This window comes from Acipenser ruthenus, chromosome 26, assembly GCF_902713425.1.
Source record: "Acipenser ruthenus chromosome 26, fAciRut3.2 maternal haplotype, whole genome shotgun sequence".
NCBI lineage: Eukaryota > Metazoa > Chordata > Actinopteri > Acipenseriformes > Acipenseridae > Acipenser > Acipenser ruthenus.
Window position 1 is genome coordinate 8,285,174 of NC_081214.1, and position 20,050 is coordinate 8,305,223.

The 20,050-nt window shown below is 44.5% G+C and overlaps 2 protein-coding genes across 7 annotated transcripts in view; both read right to left on the reverse strand.

The window, feature by feature from the left end:
* LOC117430700 (probable E3 ubiquitin-protein ligase DTX2) overlaps window positions 1-2,954 on the reverse strand; it is a 29,151-nt gene extending 26,197 nt beyond the window's left edge. For both annotated transcript variants that reach the window (XM_034051064.3, XM_034051063.3), the window contains exon 1: window positions 1,923-2,954. In XM_034051064.3, the coding sequence (XP_033906955.3) occupies window positions 1,923-2,241 (319 nt within the window). In that variant the 5' untranslated portion in view covers window positions 2,242-2,954. The remainder of the gene's footprint in view (window positions 1-1,922) is intronic.
* Window positions 2,955-7,409: 4,455 nt separating this feature from the next.
* The window catches only part of LOC117430582 (general transcription factor II-I-like), an 80,552-nt gene continuing 67,911 nt past the window's right edge, over window positions 7,410-20,050 (reverse strand). For 3 of the 5 annotated variants that reach the window (XM_059001616.1, XM_059001618.1, XM_059001615.1), the window contains 9 exons: window positions 19,244-19,318; window positions 18,120-18,185; window positions 17,121-17,204; window positions 12,441-12,624; window positions 11,806-11,834; window positions 11,298-11,327; window positions 11,158-11,199; window positions 9,940-9,998; window positions 7,410-8,948 (listed from right to left, as the gene is read on the reverse strand). In XM_059001616.1, the coding sequence (XP_058857599.1) occupies window positions 9,952-9,998; window positions 11,158-11,199; window positions 11,298-11,327; window positions 11,806-11,834; window positions 12,441-12,624; window positions 17,121-17,204; window positions 18,120-18,185; window positions 19,244-19,318 (557 nt within the window). In that variant the 3' untranslated portion in view covers window positions 7,410-8,948; window positions 9,940-9,951. Of the gene's footprint in view, window positions 8,949-9,939; window positions 9,999-11,157; window positions 11,200-11,297; window positions 11,328-11,805; window positions 11,835-12,440; window positions 12,625-16,265; window positions 16,481-17,120; window positions 17,205-18,119; window positions 18,186-19,243; window positions 19,319-20,050 lie in introns of those variants that run through there. The other 2 variants (XM_059001617.1, XM_059001619.1) reach the window with 2 other exon arrangements.

Below are 20,050 nucleotides of genomic sequence, written 5' to 3' on the forward strand. Positions count from 1 at the left end.
ACTTAGAACTTCAGCCCATGTTTGGCCTTGTCAACACTGCTTATCAGTTCCCAACCATCCACGTGTGCTGCTTGTTTTTCAATGCGAAGGGGGGTTGGGTTACAGGGCTTTCTATTTCCTGTTTTTATTTTACTTGCTTCCTGAACTGGCCCCTACATCTGTTGGCAACCTGAACACGAAGGAGCGATTCCCAGCACAATGTGCGAACGTGGGTTACAATGTGCAGTGCAAGCACACCTCTGTTAGCGATTCCACAGCACAATGTGCTAACGTGGGTTACAATGTGCAGTGCAAGCACACCTCTGTGTAGCGATTCCACAGCACAATGTGCGAACGTGGGTTACAATGTGCAGTGCAAGCACACCTCTGTGTAGCGATTCCACAGCACAATGTGCGAACGTGGGTTACAATGTGCAGTGCAAGCACACCTCTGTGTAGCGATTCCACAGCACAATGTGCTAACGTGGGTTACAATGTGCAGTGCAAGCACACCTCTGTGTAGCGATTCCACAGCACAATGTGCTAACGTGGGTTACAATGTGCAGTGCAAGCACACCTCTGTGTAGCGATTCCACAGCACAATGTGCTAACATGGGTTACAATGTGCAGTGCAAGCACACCTCTGTGTAGCGATTCCACAGCACAATGTGCTAACGTGGGTTACAACGTGCAGTGCAAGCACACCTCTGTGTAGCGATTCCACAGCACAATGTGCGAACGTGGGTTACAATGTGCAGTGCAAGCACACCTCTGTGTAGCGATTCCACAGCACAATGTTCTAACGTGGGTTACAATGTGCAGTGCAAGCACACCTCTGTGTAGCGATTCCACAGCACAATGTGCGAACGTGGGTTACAATGTGCAGTGCAAGCACACCTCTGTGTAGCGATTCCACAGCACAATGTGCTAACGTGGGTTACAATGTGCAGTGCAAGCACACCTCTGTGTAGCGATTCCACAGCACAATGTGCTAACGTGGGTTACAATGTGCAGTGCAAGCACACCTCTGTGTAGCGATTCCACAGCACAATGTGCGAACGTGGGTTACAATGTGCAGTGCAAGCACACCTCTGTGTAGCGATTCCACAGCACAATGTGCTAACGTGGGTTACAATGTGCAGTGCAAGCACACCTCTGTGTAGCGATTCCACAGCACAATGTGCTAACGTGGGTTACAACGTGCAGTGCAAGCACACCTCTGTGTAGCGATTCCACAGCACAATGTGCTAACGTGGGTTACAATGTGCAGTGCAAGCACACCTCTGTGTAGCGATTCCACAGCACAATGTGCTAACGTGGGTTACAATGTGCAGTGCAAGCACACCTCTGTGTAGGAGGGTGGAACAGCAAGATTAAAAAACTCAAAGCGGCAGGCCATAGTGCTTACTAGAAGCCTGAGTGTGAAACTTAAGTTCAGAATGACTGTTGCATGTGATTTCACCCCATCACTTAGACCTCTGTGATAATTAGAGAATTGTCTCCTCTTAAAATGCATGATTTGAATGAGCAGTCCAGCCCACTAGTGTGGTAGTACATTTCTTAGCAGACACCCTTATCCAGGGCGAGTTACAATTGTTACAAGATATCACATTATTTTTACATACAATTCCCCACTTATACAGTTGGGTTTTTACTGGAGCAATCTAGGTAAAGTACCTTGCTCAAGGGTACAGCAGCAGTGTCCCCCACCTTTTGAACCCACGACCCTCCGGTCAAGAGTCCAGAGCCCTAACCACTACTCCACACTGCTGCCCTTAAAACATAACATGATATTTTCAAATAAATGACTATTGCGTTTCTGTTTTAAGGCTGACTAAAGGCTGCATATCAGAGGATATTTGCAGCGTGCTTAACAACAGTGTTTCTCCAATGGTGAATGACAAGACTGGGATCACATGGATATCATATAAAACGTCACTTACCGGTGTCTTGGCGAAACTGCTTCATGCTAGGAATGTCTATGATATAGGGCGCCAGGCTAGGATCTGCATATCCGAGGGAGATGCTGGTGCTGGTGTTTGGCGGCCCTCCTGTTCTGCGTCCCCGCAGCTGCGGTTGTAGATGCAGGCACTGCTCGATGTAGCCGCTCACCTGGCCGCTGTACGGGCGCCAGTGACCCAAATCGTCCTGCCATTCCCATACCACCACCATGGGCTGAAACTGTCTGCCAGCCGGGCCGGGCACTTGTGAACCAGGCGAGCTAGCTGAACCACTACCCCCCGGAGCGGGAGCTGCAGCCATTATATAATATTTATTTAATAATAACGAAATTAACGATGCTGATGGTAAAGCTGTCTCGCCAAGCTACCCGGGAAGTCTGTTTGATTCGGTAGACTGGCACTTAACCGGAAAACCAAATTCGACAACTGTCATTGCATCTTAGTTACAATAACACCGTACTAAGAACGGTAAGGACATTATAGTACTCTAAGCTAGCGGCAGGTGTAGGTCTTTTTTAAAAAAAGTTAAACAAAAAACAAACAAAAAGCTGATACAAACACAGGGATCACGACTTATCATCTCATCGTTAAAATGAAACCGAATATGCGTAGAACAAAACGTAAAAAAGTAAATAACCCTACACAGACTTCAGAAAGACTCTGTTAACGCGGTAACGAGATATATTTAGGTACCTACATATTATTAAATTATCAATGCAAAAAAAACACAAATTATGGTGTTGCGTCCAAGTACTTAGTATAATGTAACTTAGTTGTTTACACAGACAGCAGTGCACACAATCTAAAGTAACTATCACTTATTAATAACACAAACACATCACTTTAAATAACTCCTCAATAGCACGAGCACTGTTTAAGACAGACTTCTGCGCCTAAATTATAAACATATACAAACATAGAACCCTGCCACTACCGTACTTCTGACGCAGCCTCACCAAACGCTGATGCATTTATGTTGGTCTCAGATCGGAAACACCCGGTCCACTCTGAGCAACAACGCAGAGCACTCTGGGAATCGTAGTTTTCTATGCAAAGGCACAGACAATAGACGTATTAACATGCGTTAAAGCAATGCATGGATGGGAAATGCAGTTTTCATATACAGGTGTCATCTCACATACAGTAAAAGCCCAAATGAACATTTCGTTAAATATAAACAGTACGTTTATGAGGTGTTTTAATACAATTGTAGGAATTGCTGATTGTGATTTTAAACATGCAGTTCATTATTTGTTGAGTTTCAAGCAATCGTTAATCCTCGCCTTTGTATCGCAATTAATCAATTACCCCATTCCCATATTCCCGGATCAAGCGCCTCCAACTCTGCATTCCTCACTGGATTGTGACCAGAATACATACCAATACAATTACCACTGAAGCAGTACTACCTGTAATACAGTTCCACTCTACCCTGTTCGGAAAATCATGTGGTAAAGAGTGTGGATATGGTACTGGTACCAGTTATTATTATTATTTATTTCTTAGCAGACGCCCTTATCCAGGGCGACTTACAATTGTTACAAGATATCACATTATACATTATTTCACATTATACAGATATCACATTATTTTTACATACAATTACCCATTTATACAGTTGGGTTTTTTACTGGAGCAATCTAGGTAAAGTACCTTGCTCAAGGGTACAGCAGCAGTGAACCCACAACCCTCCGGTCAAGAGTCCAGAGCCCTAACCACTACTCCACACTGCTGCCCTCTGAGGAGAGACCAGAAGTAACTTTCTCTCCAAATACTTCTACACTTGAAGATAGATTACCTGATAATATCATGCAGCAATACTGTGTCATCTAGTGCAGCATTTGTAATTAACTTCAGCCACTTACTGTAATGATATTGCATTATAGTACATACTTATAATAAATATGTAATACTTGGTAATAGAGGCATTTATTGAAACCCCAAATATGTAGAACCACACAGATTTCATAAATTTAACATAAATTTACCTTTAACTTTTTATTCAGCTTACAGCAATAGCGATAAAACATGGCCAGGTTAAGAGGTCCAAAATCTGCATAGAAGTTTCGCCTGCAGGGCGAAGATTGACTTGACAGCAAGAATGGAGGTTACCCATTGATCTTCAGTGGTGAGGAGACATTTTAATAAGACATATAAATATAGAACTAGTATAATCCAAATAAAAAAAAAATACCTTTAACCTTATATTCAGAACACACAATGCTAAAATATGCCTCCCTATCAGTAATTCTTACCTTCTGTTGCTTTCATGCAGGTAGGAAATTCTGATGACTTACTGTAGACTATAGTAAGAGACTATTCTTTAAATCACAAAGAATCACAAGAGACAGGAATTATTAGTAGTTATTTATTTTTTTCATTAAAATTGAATCACTGACATTAAATTCAACAGATTTTTATTTTTGGCTTAAAAAAACCCCAAATGATATTGATTTAGAATGTATCAAATGGCATGAATACAGCTTGTGTTCTTATTTTTTCAAAGAAAAATGAATTTGGTACTTATTGGGTTAAGATCGGACACTGATTGTATCATAACAGACCTCCGCTTGTGTTTGTAATTCCTCTGTGAGAGCCCACAGGTCATATAGGTATGGCTCCTTTATAAACTACAAGGTTGCTCTGGTCTAGATCATTGAAACAGACTCCACGTGTCAAAGGATTCAGTGGCTGAAAGCACTGCAGCTCTTTGGCATGCTCCCCTCCTTGTATTGTGAGAATGTATCCATGCAGGGCTCGTATTCTTGAAACGTGCACAGGCTTTGGAAGAGGGATCCTGCTCAAGAATAAGGCAGGCGTGCGGCTAAGTGTGGAAGGACACCCTGGCTGGGGGATTCTCTCCTCACACAAGGCCCAATGCTGCCGCTAAACAGAGAGCCAGCAGCAGCTCCAGTCCCAACAGGGTTATTGAGTATTTAGAAGCGTGGAGGTTTAGTAACAGAACAGATATCACCTTCCTTTTGTTTAACATTCCTGTTAATTTGATTAATTTCTTTTGACTCACATATGCAATTTTAGCATCTCTGTAAAGAAAATATTCCCATCAAGCATGCCTGCGCAATGTCTCTTTCTCTGACTTAATGTTTTCCTGACTCCAAGCAGAGCTAAGGTGATCACATGCAATTGACCCCTTAGAGATTAAGTGGGTGTGCACAAAACTGTACCAGAGATTACTGACATACAGATAGGGAGGCTGTGTGGTCCAGTGGTTAAAGAAAAGGGCTTGTAACCAGAAGGTCCCTGGTTCAAATGGCCCTGGCCTTCTGCAGCACCCGTGTCCAAAATAGCCATTATGTACATTATTTTATTTAATGTATTTTATTGAGATGTGCAAATAATTAATTAATTTGACGGTGAGTCTACCGGAGCTGCTTGAATATATGTTAACGTTTACCAACTGTCCTGTGTAATACTAGAATATGATATTATTACCTGCAAGATGCTTGTTTTAATTATAAAAGACTTACATGTAAAACGTTCTTCAGAAGAATTATAAACGCAATCGCTATATTGAATGCACTTTATATTTTATGAAACACTTTATATAAAAAAAAGCTATTTACAAACCTCTTTTTGTTAGACATGTTTTACTGTGTTGACACACTGAAGTAGGACAGCAAGCCTTCTGGTCAGTCATTTCTACTGTCGAAGTGACACCAAACTAACTGTTGAACATTTCGTTTTTTAAAGCTGCAGTGTGCCACTAAATTGTTCAAATGTGCTCCAAAATTGTATTAATTGCTGAGGTTTGATATGGTACATTCTTCCATAGTCTAGCCTTCCTTTACCAAGAAAGCAGACCATCTTGATTGTCCAGTTTGTTTGTCGTGGCTGGTTCATCAATGGACAGCAAGCAGTCTGAGAAAAGCACATCATAACCACAATGACATTACATTGCAAAGTTAATCTGTCATGGTTTGATTATTTTTTTTATTCTAAAGGTCACTGGTATATACTGAACTCTCTCTCTCTCTCTCTCTCTCTCTCTCTCTCTCTATATATATATATACACACTACCGGTCAAAAGTTTTAGAACACCCCCATTTTTCCAGTTTTTATTGAAATTTAAGCAGTTCAAGTCCAGTGAATAACCTGAAATGGTACAAAGGTGAGCGGTAAACTGCCAGAGGTTAAAAAAAAAAAGTTTAGGTTACCAAAAACTGAAAAATAATGTACATTTCAGAGTTATACAAAAAGGCCTTTTTCAGGGAACAAGTAATGGGTTAACAACTTACAGCTGTTCTGCAGCAACGGAAGTAAATTAAGCCTTGAAAGTTGATGCTAACAATTCCTACAGGTGTCCCAACTTTTGTTGATTACTTACAAACCCTCTGGCACTTGGAAAGTGGAGGAAACTCTGACAGGAAGAGGTCTGGCAGACCCAAAGCCACAACAGAATCAGAAGACAAGTTTCTGAGAGTCAACAGCTTGCGTGATAGGCGGCTCACAGGACAACAGCTTCAAGCACAGCTTAACACTGGTCGAAGTAAGCAAGTCTCAGTTTCAACTGTGAAGAGAAGACTTCGAGCTGCAGGTTTGACAGGTCGAGTGGCAGTAAGAAAGCCATTGCTAAGATGGCAAAATAAGAAAGAGAGGCATGCCTGGGCCATGAAGCACCGCCAGTGGACTACTGAAGACTGGAAGAAGGTCTTATGGACCGATGAATCAAAATTTGAAATCTTCGGTTCATCAAGCAGGGTTTTTGTACGCCGTCGAGTAGGCGAAAGGATGGTTCCTCGGTGTGTGACACCAACTGTCAAACATGGAGGAGGAAGCGTGATGGTCTGGGGCTCTTTTGCTGGATCCAGAGTCGGCGACTTGCACAGAATGAGTGGCACCCTGAACCAAAACTGCTACCACAGCATTTTGCAGCGCCATGCCATACACTCTGGTATACGCCTAGTTGGTCAGGGGTTCATCCTACAGCAAGATAATGACCCAAAACATACCTCCAGGCTATGTCAGAACTACCTCAGAAGAAAAGAACAAGACGGTAGGCTTCAAATCATGGAATGGCCAGCACAGTCTCCAGACTTAAACCCCATCGAGCTGGTTTGGGATGAATTGGACAGAAGGGTGAAAGCAAAGCAACCTACAAGTGCAACACATTTGTGGGAACTTCTGCAACAGTGTTGGGAAGAACTTTCCGAACAATATTTGATTTCCATTGTAGAAAGAATGCCACGAGTGTGTTCGGCTGTTATATCTGCAAAAGGTGGCTACTTTGATGAGTCAAACATTTAGATTAAATTTTGTTAAACAAAACGATTCCATGATTTCTTTTTTATCTCCAATTGTTTATTTGTTCTATGCTTTAATTTCAGAGTACACTGAGACATTAAACTGCGTAAATTTCAATAAAAACTGGAAAAATGGAGGTGTTCTAAAACTTTTGACCGGTAGTGTATATATATATATATATATATATATATATATATATATATATATATATATATATATATATATAAAATGGAGCTTTTTTTGGACAAAAGCCCTTCTTTAGCTGTGTTGAAAGAAAAGTAAACACAGTGCAGAAAAATTGTTATTGTTCAAGAACACTGCACATATCCATTGTTTGAGGTGGATATTTTGTTTTCAGTTTCTGAAGAGAGACGCTTACAATAATTTTCATGCTTAAATGACACATACAGAACAAGCCTAAAGAAATGCATCAAAGTAACAGGAATGTTAAACAAAATGAAGGTGAGTCCTGTTCTGTTAAACCTCCACACCTAGAAATATTCACTAAGGCATTTTATAATTGGGTTCAGTTGATGCTGACCTCACTTTCATAAGCCATACCTATAAAGGCTTTGCCTTGCCTCATGGCATTGTGCCAAAGTGATGTAAAGTACAGGGCAGGTTATACACTAAGTGATGTAATGTACAGGGTGGTTTATACAGTACGTGATGTACAGTAAGTGATGTCATGTACAGGGCGGGTTATACACTAAGTGATGTAATGTACAGGGTGGGTTATACAGTCACTTGATACTCAACAGCAGAATTGGCTTTTTGCTTATAGAGTTGCCACAAGCCACACAGGAACCCTCCCGTAGTTCCTCTTCACCTATGGGCGACAGTGGAAGTCATGACAATGTGGAGGTTGTACCTACCAAACATCAGGGCTCTGTGCCGAACACATTTTCTCCACCACTGTTGTTGACATACTTGCCACCAATCCCTGTCTTAACTAGGACCAACTGAAAGCTTTTGGATATTTGTCTTATCGGACAAAAACTAGGGACTCCTTCAGTTTTAATAACTTCTAGTAAAATGCCTTACACATTTGAAACCAATGTACTTACATGGGAGGATTACGGAACAAAACTTTTGTTTTCTGGCTCAGAAATCTCTGCATTTCATTCCCTTACTCTGATTTCAGATAGCATGTCCTTTGTGTTTTGTTAAATGATAATGGCATCAACTAGCAAAACAAATAAATAAAAGGTCAAGGTACGCAAACATCTTAAAAGGAACTTTTTGGTGTCTTGATCTGCTCAACCTAATGAATCGGTCCTGACCAGATTTAGGTTAAATAATAATAATAATAATAATTATGAACTAAAGTTTTCAGCAGACTTTGGCTAAAGTACATCTACTCTATATAGTACAGATTCTGGGTAGTTTTCACGTTGATGATTTTTAGTTTTCAAGTTTCTTTTTTTGTGGCAATCTCTACAGTTTTATAGGTCATCTCCTAATTCTACTTTAGCCCTGTCTTACCCACCGGTGGTACTGTCTGTATTCCATCATCAGACAATGTACCTCAATGACAGGATAGCAGGTACTTGAAAAATAATACATCACAAAGAATGCAATCTCTTGGTACAAAATAGAAAATAACAGGTTTGTACAGAAGGCAATGCTGTTGTACAGGTATAGTAGACCACTGATAAATGACTGGAAAGCCATGCTGTCTGTAACACCCTCAGCTTCATTAACATCCTCTGTGTTCACAGCCCCGTTCCAGACTAACAGTACTACCTGAGAAGACAAGGAAGGCAGTGAGTAACACAACACACAACACAGCTACACAACTTAAAACAAACAACACACTCTCACAACACAGCTAGCAACTTAAAACACTCAATCACAAGTCCTGTGGGAAAACTGTAAGAAACAGCCATATTTTCAAGTTGCTTACAGTATGTCTACCAGGTGGCCTGGTGAGGGTATGGAATGGGCTACCTAGTCTTGTTGTTGAGGCTGAATCACTTGGATCCTTTAAGAGCCAACTTGACAAAGCTTTGAGGTCACTCAGCTACTAGGAACCAGGCGAACTTAAATGGGCCGAATCGCCTTCTCTCGTTTGTACATTTTTTAACGTTCTTATGTTCATGCAGTTTGCTCTAAACAAAACCAAGTAAGAGCATGCTTTATAATACACTATATAGTAGACCCTGATATTGATACAGCCATGTCAGATTTCAGTGCATCAGATTAGATAGATCATCTTAATTAACTATTTATTTGGAGTGGATATCAGCTTGTATCTTACAGTACCCTATTCAGTATTTAAGGGATAAAATTGTTATGGCATTGCTGATAACAACGGAACTGCAGGTGTCAACAATTATTCTTATTATCATTAACACAGATGAACACACCACAGCAGGGCCAGTAATGCTTTTTAAAGTTATTTATTTACTTTGTCTGTCTGATATATTCCTTGCAGTCCACTGACACTGAGAGCAGGGATCAAGCGTCCCTGTGAAGCGATTTATCAGTGAGCAGGGTTTTGAACAGGCATCGTTTATTAGTGTCAGCTCAGCTGTACTTTATTTGAAATTCTGTTATTGAGTATCAATCAATCAATATTTATTTTATATAGCGCCTTTCATAGTGGTCCACCATCGCAAAGCACTTTACAAGATAATGAGGAACAATGCATATAAAAGCAATGAGAGAGCAGAGTCTGGTTGTCGTATATTCCTGTCTTCTATTATTGCTGCATATTAAATTGTCAGTAACTCACCTGGGTGTTGTGCTACCAGGATCCTTTGTGTTCCTCCTTCATTCCCCCCTCTGCATCCCCTTGAAAAAAAAACAAAAACAAACGTAAAAGCAATGGGTTTCACTGAGGAACAGGAAGGTGTCTGGATCCAAGTCAGTAGCATACTGTACACCCATCAGCATCGTGACCCTCCTCTCACAGCATGCAGAAAACACATGACATTACAGTAGACAAGTGTAATAGTATAATGATGTGTCACTCTGCTCCACAAATGGAGCCTGACCCTTCAGGCACAGCAAGCAGACAGACAGACAGACAGACTGACTTAACTTGGATCACTGGGTTTGAAACTATTTATCTTAAAGGGCAAGTCACTTTAATTGGCATTTTGCATTATTGTCCCCTTACCTTATTTTAATGTTTGCAATCGTTCTGGGTGGTTATACTAAATGTATTTTTGAGTCACCACATCCTAAAACGCGAAGGGGACAGTACATTTAAGAGGGGATTTCATTTGAACCTACATTCTTTTAAAATTTAGACTGCCCAATTATTTTACCCCCAATTTGTGTTCCCTGCAATACAACAATTCTCCACACAGCTTCCTCTTCTACATCCGGGAACATAAGAGCGGATGTCAGCCAGCCACCGGCATCTGGAGGACAAAGGCCAGCCCTGCAGGTGTCCGTCTGAGCTCACTAAGCGCCTGGCTGGCAGGGTCCGCTGTAGCGCGTTAAGGAGAAACAGCCTACCGGTTTTGCCTCCCTAACCCGCGAGAGCGCCAGAGCCGTTGAGACGCTCCCTGCGGAATCCCCAGTGAAGACCGGCGACGTTACACAGCCAGGACGCGAACCTGCGCTCCCCTGACTGTATGACTCACCCTGCACACCACACAGCCAGGACGTGAACCTGCGCTCCCCTGACTGTATGACTCACCCTACACACCACACAGCCAGGACGTGAACCTGCACTCCCCTGACTGTATGACACCCTGCACACCACACAGCCAGGACGTGAACCTGCGCTCCCCTGACTGTATGACTCACCCTACACACCACACAGCCAGGACATGAACCTGCGCTCCCCTGACTGTATGACTCACCCTGCACACCACGCGGCCGTGCTTTTACCAGGTGAGCCACTCAGGGAACCCTGACGCAATATTTTAACGTACTACCCCAGTAACCAAATCTGTGTAACTGGAAATGGAATGGAGAAGGACAATCCAAGTGGACTCACCTTGTGCTGAAGGCATGTCTGCTTTGCTATGTTCAGTCATTCCTGCAAACACACAAGACAAGCGCACCATTAAGAAATAGCATCTCCAGGGCTCTCATGAAGAAAGCTGCTATTTTAATATCTGTGATCTGCAGCTTTACCTTGCACTGCCTCACTAGGATCCACAACTTCTATGAAGAAAAAAGATGAAATGTTATATTAATTTACTATCAGATATTAAATCATAAACTAGCCAATGGTAAATGTCCAATTCCATAAATTCATAAAGAAGTTATTAATGAATACAGCAGTTCTTATTAATAACAGACTTGTGGAACAGTGGTTTGCTTATATTTTCTCAATTCTTTGAATATAAACCCAGTTAAAATGAATATCAATCCATTTGAACTGGTGCCTGAAGATAAAACTACCCTAGGTAATGTAAACAAACCGGGAAGCCAACAGTGTCTGGTTGGTGATGAAGCAGAGTGCAAAGAAGGCTAAACCATGAAATAATGCAGTAAACATTCTCTCCTAATCTTTTCAATAAGACTGTAGGACACTGCAGTTTTAAAAGCTGTGTCTCACCAAAGCACAATAAACTCAATGAATGCTGACCTTGCCTAGAATCTCTGCTAGTCTGTGATAAAAGAACAAGTTAGTACTTACGACTGCTGACGACAAGTCCAGGGAAAGGCCTATGGGAAACACAATGATCACATTACACAGTGGCACGCTGACACGGACAGCCTGGCCATTTCTGTATCACTGTATCACCTGTTTAGTGCCCATGATAAGAGATCAAATGAAACTGTATCTATCACCTTTAACATGTTTGGTGCTCATGATAAGAGTTCAATTGAAGACCCTGGTAAATACATTCTTGTCTACATTGGACATTCTCACTGATCTGCATTTGTAACACATAATAATATTTTTCTTCGTTTGCACCGAAAAAAGGGATGGGGTAATTGAAAGTGTGTATAGTTATTAACAGCATCAACTTTTTAAAAATCTGAAAACCTATAGTCCAAGCAGACAAAAGCTTTCATCAGAGTAATGACCTAATATAAACTGTAACATTTGTAGTACTGCTATTTAAAGAGACAATACTTGATAAGCATTTGCATTTTCAGATGTCATTTCTTACTTGTTTAATATCATGTTACAATGGTCCTTTATCAGATGTGGGCACATTGCTGCTTATCACAAATTGAGCTTATTTTCAGAAACACAAGTTACACAGTAAACCTGGATGATCTAAGCCAGTAGTTTGGAGTAAACTGGAGTTTTTCTGGTGCTACCGTATGACGGTGAATTTGATGAAGTCGGCCGACTCCAGGATCATCCTCATGGAGGAGATGTCCAGGTAACTGGGGGCCTTGAAGGCCACTCCGGGCGGCATGCCATCCACCACCACACAGCCCGGGTTAGTGGTGATCTTCCTGTAGGGCACCTTGACTGGGAAATCCACCCCGATCGCTTCACCTGCCAAGGAACACAGCACCCTGTCAGGAGCACAGCTCTACACAGCACCCCCCTGTCAGGAGCACAGCTCTACACAGCACCTCCCTGTCAGGAGCACAGCTCTACACAGCACCTCCCTGTCAGGAGCACAGCTCTACACAGCAACCCCCCTGACAGGAGCACAGCTCTACACAGCACCCCCCTGTCAGGAGCACAGCTCTACACAGCACCCCCTGTCAGGAGCACAGCTCTACACAGCACCCTGTCAGGAGCACAGCTCTACACAGCACCCCCCTGACAGGAGCACAGCTCTACACAGCACCCCCCCTGACAGGAGCACAGCTCTACACAGCACCCCCCTGTCAGGAGCACAGCTCTACACAGCACCCCCCCTGACAGGAGCACAGCTCTACACAGCACCCCCCCTGACAGGAGCACAGCTCTACACAGCACCCCCCCTGACAGGAGCACAGCTCTACACAGCACCCCCCTGTCAGGAGCACAGCTCTACACAGCACCCCCTGTCAGGAGCACAGCTCTACACAGCACCCTGTCAGGAGCACAGCTCTACACAGCACCCCCCTGACAGGAGCACAGCTCTACACAGCACCCTGTCAGGAGCACAGCTCTACACAGCACCCCCCTGACAGGAGCACAGCTCTACACAGCACCCTGTCAGGAGCACAGCTCTACACAGCACCCCCCTGTCAGGAGCACAGCTCTACACAGCACCCCCCCTGACAGGAGCACAGCTCTACACAGCACCCTGTCAGGAGCACAGCTCTACACAGCACCCCCCTGTCAGGAGCACAGCTCTACACAGCATCCCCCCTGACAGGAGCACAGCTCTACACAGCACCCTGTCAGGAGCACAGCTCTACACAGCACCCCCCTGTCAGGAGCACAGCTCTACACAGCACCCCCCGTGTCAGGAGCACAGCTCTACACAGCACCCCCCCCTGACAGGAGCACAGCTCTACACAGCACCCCCCCTGACAGGAGCACAGCTCTACACAGCACCCCCCGACAGGAGCACAGCTCTACACAGCACCCCCCCTGACAGGAGCACAGCTCTACACAGCACCCCCCCTGTCAGGAGCACAGCTCTACACAGCACCCTGTCAGGAGCACAGCTCTACACAGCACCCCCCCTGACAGGAGCACAGCTCTACACAGCACCCCCCCCTGTCAGGAGCACAGCTCTACATAGCACCCTGTCAGGAGCACAGCTCTACACAGCACCCCCCTGTCAGGAGCACAGCTCTACACAGCACCCCCGTCAGGAGCACAGCTCTACACAGCACCCCCCCTGACAGGAGCACAGCTCTACACAGCACCCCCCCTGACAGGAGCACAGCTCTACACAGCACCCCCCCTGACAGGAGCACAGCTCTACACAGCACGTTGTCAGGAGCACAGCTCTACACAGCACCCCCCTGTCAGGATCACAGCTCTACACAGCACTCCCCCTGACAGGAGCACAGCTCTACACAGCACCCCCCCTGACAGGAGCACAGCTCTACACAGCACCCCCCCTGACAGGAGCACAGCTCTACACAGCACCCTGTCAGGAGCACAGCTCTACACAGCACCCCCCTGTCAGGAGCACAGCTCTACACAGCACTCCCCCTGACAGGAGCACAGCTCTACACAGCACCCCCCCTGTCAGGAGCACAGCTCTACACAGCACCCCCCCCCTGACAGGAGCACAGCTCCACACAGCACCCCCCTGTCAGGAGCACAGCTCTACACAGCACCCTGTCAGGAGCACAGCTCTACACAGCACCCCCCCTGACAGGAGCACAGCTCTACACAGCACACCCCCTTGACAGGAGCACAGCTCTACACAGCACCCTGACAGGAGCACTGCTCTACACAGCACCCCCCTGACAGGAGCACAGCTCTACACAGCACCCTGACAGGAGCACAGCTCTACACAGCACCCCCCCTGACAGGAGCACAGCTCTACACAGCACCCTGACAGGAGCACAGCTCTACACAGCACCTCCCCTGTCAGGAGCACAGCTCTACACAGCATCCCCCCTGACAGGAGCACAGCTCTACACAGCACCCTGACAGGAGCACAGCTCTACACAGCACCCCCCCTGACAGGAGCACAGCTCTACACAGCACCCTGACAGGAGCACAGCTCTACACAGCACCCCCCCTGACAGGAGCACAGCTCTACACAGCACCCTGACAGGAGCACAGCTCTACACAGCACCCCCCCTAACAGGAGCACAGCTCTACACAGCACCCCCCCTGTCAGGAGCACAGCTCTACACAGCACCCTGACAGGAGCAGAGCTCTACACAGCACCCCCCCTGACAGGAGCACAGCTCTACACAGCACCCCCCCTGTCAGGAGCACAGCTCTACACAGCACCCCCCCTGACAGGAGCACAGCTCTACACAGCACCCCCCCTGACAGGAGCACAGCTCTACACAGCACCCCCCCTGACAGGAGCACAGCTCTACACAGCACCCCCCTGTCAGGGGCACAGCTCTACACAGCACCCTGACAGGAGCACAGCTCTACACAGCACCCCCCTGACAGGAGCACAGCTCTACACAGCACCCCCCCTGACAGGAGCAGAGCTCTACACAGCACCCCACCTGTCAGGGGCACAGCTCTACACAGCACCCCCCCTGACAGGAGCACAGCTCTACACAGCACCCTGACAGGAGCACAGCTCTACACAGCACCCCCCCTGACAGGAGCAGAGCTCTACACAGCACCCCCCCTGACAGGAGCACAGCTCTACACAGCACCCCCCCTGTCAGGAGCACAGCTCTACACAGCACCCCCCTGACAGGAGCACAGCTCTACACAGCACCCCCCCTGACAGGAGCACAGCTCTACACAGCACCCCCCCTGACAGGAGCACAGCTCTACACAGCACCCCCCCTGTCAGGAGCACAGCTCTACACAGCACCCCCCCTGTCAGGAGCACAGCTCTACACAGCACCCCCCCTGTCAGGAGCACAGCTCTACACAGCACCCCCCCTGTCAGGGGCACAGCTCTACACAGCACCCTGTCAGGAGCACAGCTCTACACAGCACCCCCCTGTCAGGAGCACAGCTCTACACAGCACCCCCCCTGACAGGAGCACAGCTCTACACAGCACCCCCTGTCAGGAGCACAGCTCTACACAGCACCCCCCCTGTCAGGAGCACAGCTCTACACAGCACCCCCCCTGACAGGAGCACAGCTCTACACAGCACCCCCCCTGACAGGAGCACAGCTCTACACAGCACCCCCCCTGTCAGGAGCACAGCTCTACACAGCACCCTGACAGGAGCACAGCTCTACACAGCACCCCCCCTGACAGGAGCAGAGCTCTACACAGCACCCCCCCTGTCAGGGGCACAGCTCTACACAGCACCCTGTCAGGAGCACAGTGACAACTTGAGCTGTCAAAATTCAGTTGGCAATTTTTGTACATGCTGTGAGTGTTCAGCCAATGGTATTTCATTTTCTAATCACCTGATTGCACTCTCAGTTGTGCTAAATAGGAAGTATGGCTACAGACAATTCTGTATAGATTCAGAATAGATTCTCTGAAAAATTTCTGAAGACCATTTCAAGTTGCTTTAGTTCATTATCCATCTGTGACAGGATGCGAGTGACGTGGTGCAATAATTACAATGTCCAAACCAGATTCTCCCAAAATATCTGTGATTTATTAATAAAGTCCAAAAACAGAATAACCAAAAATAACAAAAGAAAAACACTCCTAATCCACGATCCTCTATGCACGAAAACTGTGCTCTGTTATTCCAGGGATTGTGGTGAGTGATAGATGCCGTGCTGTGAGGGAAGTGCTCCGGGGATTGTGCTGGTCAGTGGCTGCAGCCCCTCGCTCCTACTCCTCCACTGTAAAGACAAAATACAGACAGCACGTACACACAAACAAAAACGAGAACAGCTCCGGCTGGTGGCTCATTCTCTCAGCGCAAAGGTAGGTACTGACGTAGCTGCTTCCCCTTTGTACCCAGCAAACTCCTCCCTGCAATCAACACGTCGCCACGATTTCTCCAATAGAGGGCTGCCCCGCAGCTGACTGCAATGGAGTCGTCCTGAGTACTTGCAGCTACGCGCCCCTCCTAATATGGTCACCTTCCGGTTTCCACCTACCATCAAGGTGGCACATCTAGGAGGCAGCTTACCTTCCCCCTTACACAGTGCCCTTTCTAATTGGGAGGGAGATTTACAGCATTGATCCTTTCTCTCTTTATCACACCAACAAAGGGTTTTTGCATCATCAATGTCAGACTAAAGGTTAGAGTAAGAGACCAAGACCTATGCGAGCTTCCCTGCTGACAATTGTGTTCTGATGCGCTGGCTGAGTTAACTGCTACCGACTACATCTTTTTTTCTTGTTGGGTTTTTTAATATTGTATTTTATATATGTCGTACTGAATTTCAAAGAACAATCTTAAAAACTATTTTGTATTATGTGGTTACATAATCAAATAAAAATGAGAACAAAACCAAATGCGATCGTCCTCCTTACCGAATTTCCTGCTGAACAGGTCGTTCACCTGCTCCCTCAGCTGCCGAGCTCGCTCCACCTTCGACAATCTCTCGCTCTCCGTATCTGAAAAACACCAAACCCTTTGAGTCACTACGAAGGGACTGAGCAACAACCACACTGACTAACCTGGAGAACTAAGCATCATCACAGAGAAGGGACTGAGCAACTACCATACTGACTAACCTGGAGAAATAAACATCATCACAGAGAAGGGAGTGAGCAACTACCATACTGACTAACCTGGAGAACTAAGCATCATCACAGAGAAGGGACTGAGCAACTACCATACTGACTATCTTATAGAAATAAACATCATCACAGTGAAGGGACTGAGCAACTACCATACTGACTAACTTATAGAAATAAACATCATCACAGAGAAGGGACTGAGCAACTACCATACTGACTAACCTGGAGAAATAAACATCATCACAGTGAAGGGACTGAGCAACTACCATACTGACTAACTTATAGAAATAAACATCATCACAGAGAAGGGACTGAGCAACTACCATACTGACTAACCTGGAGAAATAAACATCATCACAGAGAAGGGAGTGAGCAACTACCATACTGACTAACCTGGAGAAATAAACATCATCACAGTGAAGGGACTGAGCAACTACCATACTGACTAACCTGGAGAAATACACATTTCAATCTGCCATGTCTACTATCTATACTGTACACTCCATTGTAATAATGAAACCCTTATGAAAGCTAGAAACACACACCTTGCATTGTCCTGTATGCTGTAGCAGAAGTTAAACAGATACTTTATAGAATCTACATTTTCCCTATATTAAAGTACATAGCAGTTAAATATCCTATAATGTGTGTTCTGTGTGATTATCTATTGTTGTTTCTGCTTCCATCGTTATTTGACAAGCTTACTAAGCGTATCAGTGTTTCACTGTGCACTACAGCTGCAGCACTGCGCACTACAATGGGACTGGGAGCGCAGCGGCAGCTCTGTACCTGGGACAGTCACTTGAATGATATTCAGGTCCTCCATGGCCAGCGCTGTACTGGGGCCTCTTTTACCTGGAACACAAAACAAACTGAAATCTCAGGAATGCAGACACTGTGCCCGGTTAACAACAGCTTCCACAACAGGCATTTACTTTCCTGTCGGCGTGTTTCAAATCAAACTTCCAAACACTGGAGGACATGCTTCGAACACGCCAACTGCAAAAACAGCATCGAATTAAACCCCACAGCAAACGACGAGAAGTATTTCTTAGGGTTAAATGAGTTTTGGTTCCCTGGGTTTGGTGTCTCCACCTCCGATGAGAACGTGTGAAAACCTCTCAAGAGGAGGATGAGTGTATGCTGCTTACTGCACATATTAGACATTAACTTTGCACATGTAGTTTCTATTACAATTACTAAACTATTGAGTGTTTCATCGTAGGGGTGCAACAATTCATTGTGTTTCAATTAATCGCAATGCTTTCTTTACACAATACATCGTTTTGTAATAGAGGTATTGATCGTGTGTATCGTGAAAAAAGCACAACATAGCGCATTGTAGTTTACCAAATGGTTCTGGAATGAGGAATACGTTTGTTGTATAGTTCATAGATTCTCTTTTCTGTATCCCATTTTTGTCTTTTAACAAAATGATCCACCATTAACTGACTCATTTGATCTTATTATGCATCATTCAAGTAGCCCATCAGGACCATCACATGTATTGTGACACATACTGTATTGAGACCTGAATATCATGATGCGTACTGTATTGTGACATCACTGTATCGTCACACCCCTATTTTATAGCAATGGATGAAGCATCAGGTTCCCCCAAAGGAGGCTTGATGTTAACCCATTAAGTGCCATTGCCCTCAGTGGAAGACAGGATACTTTTTTAAAGAATTTTTAACTGGTGTCTACCTGTTATTTTCTCTTTAACTATATTGTTTTCATAACAAACGTTATTGTTTTGATAACAAACTGCAAACGTTAAGTCTAATTCATCAAATGACATAAATACAGTGTTCTGATTTTTTCAAAGAAAAAATATTTGGGTACTAGAGGGCTACAACAGCACTTTTTCACCAGCTGTAATAAATCACATTAGATGTGCAATGATAGCATACCTGATGTTGCTGGATTTTGAACCGTTGTGGGTTTTTCTGTTGCTGTTAAAGCTGGGGATCCAAAGCTTGTCCTTGCTGTTAATTAAAAAAGGAAACAGGTATTATAAATTGTGATTGCATTTCTAGATACTTAATAAATGCACAACATCACATAATAATACAATTAAAAAACTTATACTACATCAAAACCATGCCTTGATCTGCCCTGAGGTTAAAACAAAGTGGTAATATATTCTGTATAAATAACAATGTATGGAAAATAAAGCATGTTTAAAACATTTAATGTAAAGAATTCTGCTTAGCAACCTGGTATAATTTGGAACAAATTAAGATTTGAAGATGATGTAAGGGAAAAAAACGACACTGTTAGATATCTCAAGACTTGTTCTGTAAAGCTGTATGCCAAATGTGAAGACACTACCTAAAAGCATGTGGTCTGTTTCATCAATATTCTAATATAAAAAGTTTGTGTTAAAACAGTTACTAACAATAAGGCTGTATTTTTTCCAGGATTATCACAGATTTCACAATTTCTGTGAAATTGACTATTGCTGTGAAATACATAGTTCCTCGTGAAAATTCCCATTTCTGAAAGAATAGTCTAAATATACACATTTTCTATCACTTAAAAATAAATACAGCAAACGTTTGCCTTATTGACGCACTACCTGTTACACTGCATTTAGGAACCTCTCAGCTGGTTTAGTTTGCTTCCTGTAAATAATTTAACACACTGAATAAAGCTGCATGATTTCTTTAAAATGTCGTCAACCAAAAAGACAACATCTGCATCACAGATTGGAAATA